The 3,249-nt window shown below is 32.0% G+C and overlaps 1 protein-coding gene across 1 annotated transcript in view; it reads right to left on the reverse strand.

Annotated features, from left to right (window-relative positions):
* Positions 1 to 1,360: 1,360 nt before the first annotated feature.
* LOC111381102 (peroxidase 56-like) overlaps positions 1,361 to 3,249 on the reverse strand; it is a 9,928-nt gene continuing 8,039 nt past the window's right edge. Inside the window, exon 2 of the mRNA XM_023004824.1 lies at positions 1,361 to 1,727. Within this exon, the coding sequence (XP_022860592.1) occupies positions 1,361 to 1,727 (367 nt within the window). The remainder of the gene's footprint in view (positions 1,728 to 3,249) is intronic.

Here is a 3,249-nt window from a genome sequence, read left to right on the forward strand (position 1 = left end):
TGGCAGCTTGCCAACCAGCAGAGGCAGCTAAGAGGAGAGAAAATATTAAAAAGCAAAAAAAAATCCATAAAATTGAGCGTGTCGGCTCGGTAAGGTCCGAGCCGAAAGCTCGGGTCAAGCCTTAATTTTTTGTCCGAACTTTTACTCGGCTCAGCTCGGGCAAGAAAAAAACTCGCATTAAAAAAGCCCGAGCCGGCTCGGCTCAGCTCCTTGAAACCCCTACTCTTGCCCCTTGTCAAATGTTGAATAACTGTATCGATACTAAAATGACTATTTCACCATTTGAAATATTTTCTCAGCTAAACTCATATTTCCTTTAATAGTTTCTTTTTGGTCATGAAATGATTTATCTATTGAAAGATAGCGAGCTTAATTATATTTCAACAACTCAAAAAATAAAAAAATAAAAAAATAAAAAAAATAAAAAAAATAAAAAAAATAAAAAAAAATAAAACTTAAATGGACTCATTTGGTCATCCAATACGGTGACTGTTTCCAAACAAGAATACGTGCTTACTATTTTAATTTCTCTAAATTCCCAACACACCAGCATATTTAACCATATCTATGATATCTATTGTCACATGACTCTCCAGCTTAAGAATAGCAACCACTATCCACTTACGAATCTAAGTTATCCACATTGCTATCTAGTGAAGTTTAATTTCTTCGTAGGAACAAGTTATAGAAATTAAAATATACAATGATCATGTCCAATACACTTTCTAGTGTACTATTGTCATTACTACCAAAGTACTTTCACCTTGGCTAATATACTCCAATTTATAGAGTAACTCATTTTAAAATGTTATTAGAACAAAGTGTTAATTTTAGGGTTGTACTTAGGGTATATAATTTTATGTACATAGGGTGTCCATACACCCTTATGTGTATATAAAATTATACCAATAGATTTATCCTAAATTTTATTCTCGAGTCTAGTATAAATTAATTCTCAATCGGAATATGAGCTTTTTGTATTTCTCTATGCAAGCGGTCAACTCAGATTATTGCTCAGTAATTAAATACTCATAATCACACATTCAAATACAAAAAATGCAACAAAAGTTTATAGGCATAAATAAATAAATTAGCAATATTTATTAATTAACAAGTCAAAATATCAAACATTACAACAGTGTCTTAACATTATTAGGCACATATCACGACAGTTACATTATTTTGCAGCGAAATTTGATACTTGAATTTCACACAATACCATACACTTTTTGGTCTTGTAATGACATACTACATATTCCCTCAAATAACATATTTTACATTTCAGAAAATCTGTGAAAATTGTAAACCTTAAAACCACACATTTATGTGACATTGAAGAGATGAAACATTTATTCTTAAATCAGTTAACCTTAGTGCAAACTTTTCTGATTTCACCTGTTGTACCCGTAAGGACCCCGATCCGACCCATTTTCACCATTGATTCACCAAAATCCTTGAAGAAAGTAGGTCCATGGTTAAGAGCTTGAAATTTGAGATAGGATTTTGTTTCATTGTCATCTAAAAGAGCTGCATCTGATTGGAGGAGTCCTCTTCTTTTGGCCACAAGTGTATAATAAGATTCATCAAATGTCTTGACACTTCCTGGATCCATTTCGACAATGGAATTCTGGTCTCCTGGGTTGCATTTAATTTTTAGTTTGACGATGTAGTTGGGATCCAATGTGGGATCGGTATCATTTTGTCCGGTGAAGTTGTAGAGGCGATTGCTGAAGGACAAACAATGGGAAATTCCGATAGTATGACTACCTAATAAATAAAAGTTTCAATGTAGACTATGTTAGAATAATTTCAAAGTATGGGTTTTCCATTTGATTGCAAGTTTCATGTTTTATTAAACGGGTTAAATGTATAGCTCATAATAATACTAAGATTAAGTCCAATATGTCGAGTGATCACTTGTGCCATTTTACACCTTAGTTATATAGGGTTATATCCTATATAAGACCTATTCGATTATGATTATGAGAATTGATTTTTTGACCGTTAGGAAGAAAAGTGGAGGCTACCTATGAGTAAAGAAATCAAATATGACAGCTGAAATAGTGAAATAATAGTCAAAAAATCAATTTTTTTAGATGAAAAAGCACTACCAAATGGGGGCAAAATGTGTTAGTTCAAGTATGTGGGCCAGAAATATTTAAACCCTAATTAGTCATTAATGGGGCGGCTAAGTTTCTATATAAGAAGCTAGGTCTCTCTCCTCTCCATATGTTTTTATTGGTTTGTTCCGTTGACGGCTAATAATTTTGTGAGAAGCAAGGAAAGGAAGATCTAGTACCAATATTTGCTTTCAAGATGACTTCAGCATGTATATCTTTTAAACTATTAAATTAAAATTGTGATTCTTTTCTCTTGAAAAAGTGTTAAGCGGATTCTAGTAGCATCTTACTATGTAGACTGAATTTGTGGCATGTTATGGAGCTACGATCCAAGTAGTTTGGTTAAGGAATTTTATTTTTGGGTTGAAAGTTGTTAATTCCATCTCGAAACCAATTACTATTTATTTCAATAATAGCGCGGTGGTGTTCTTTTCAAGGAACAAGAAAAGTTCTGGTGGGTTAAAGTACGTTGACATCAAGTATTTGGTTGTTAGAGACAGGTTTAAGAAAGGGAAGGCGAAAATAGAGTATAACATTACAGAGACGATAATTGCAGATCCCTTGATAAAGGAACTTGCTCCATAACTTTTTAATGTATACGTTTCTAAAATGGGTATTGTGGAAACCTTTGATGATTTTAGTTAGTGAGAGTTACTTATGTAAAAGAACTACGTGTTTGGCTTAATCCCTTCATGGGGTACGTAAGTAATCCATATGTTTATCGGGTACAGCCCCTTCCAATACTAATGGGGGAGTAGTGATTTTTTTTAAAAAAAATGGATGGTCGTAAAAGAATGAAAAATTTTCGCTTTACGTTTAATATTATTTTATTGAAGATTACGTAGTTAAAAATGTGAGGGAGAAAATTTTAATTTAATTTGATGAGATGTAATAGGTGGCCAAATGGTGGCAAATTTTTCTTTCTCTATAAATTGTTTCAAGCATGTATTTGATTTATGTCCTTTATTATGATATTGTTATGATCTCAATATATAACTAATATAGATATAAGATGAGTCTCAATTAGAAACATGTGGCTTCATTTAATTTGAAGTATTATGAGGACTGATATGAATTAACATAGTTTTTTATTTTTTTATCACATTTGGTTCTATATTTATACTACAAA

This window comes from Olea europaea, unplaced genomic scaffold, assembly GCF_002742605.1.
Source record: "Olea europaea var. sylvestris unplaced genomic scaffold, O_europaea_v1 scaffold2256, whole genome shotgun sequence".
Classification (NCBI taxonomy): Eukaryota; Viridiplantae; Streptophyta; class Magnoliopsida; order Lamiales; family Oleaceae; genus Olea; species Olea europaea.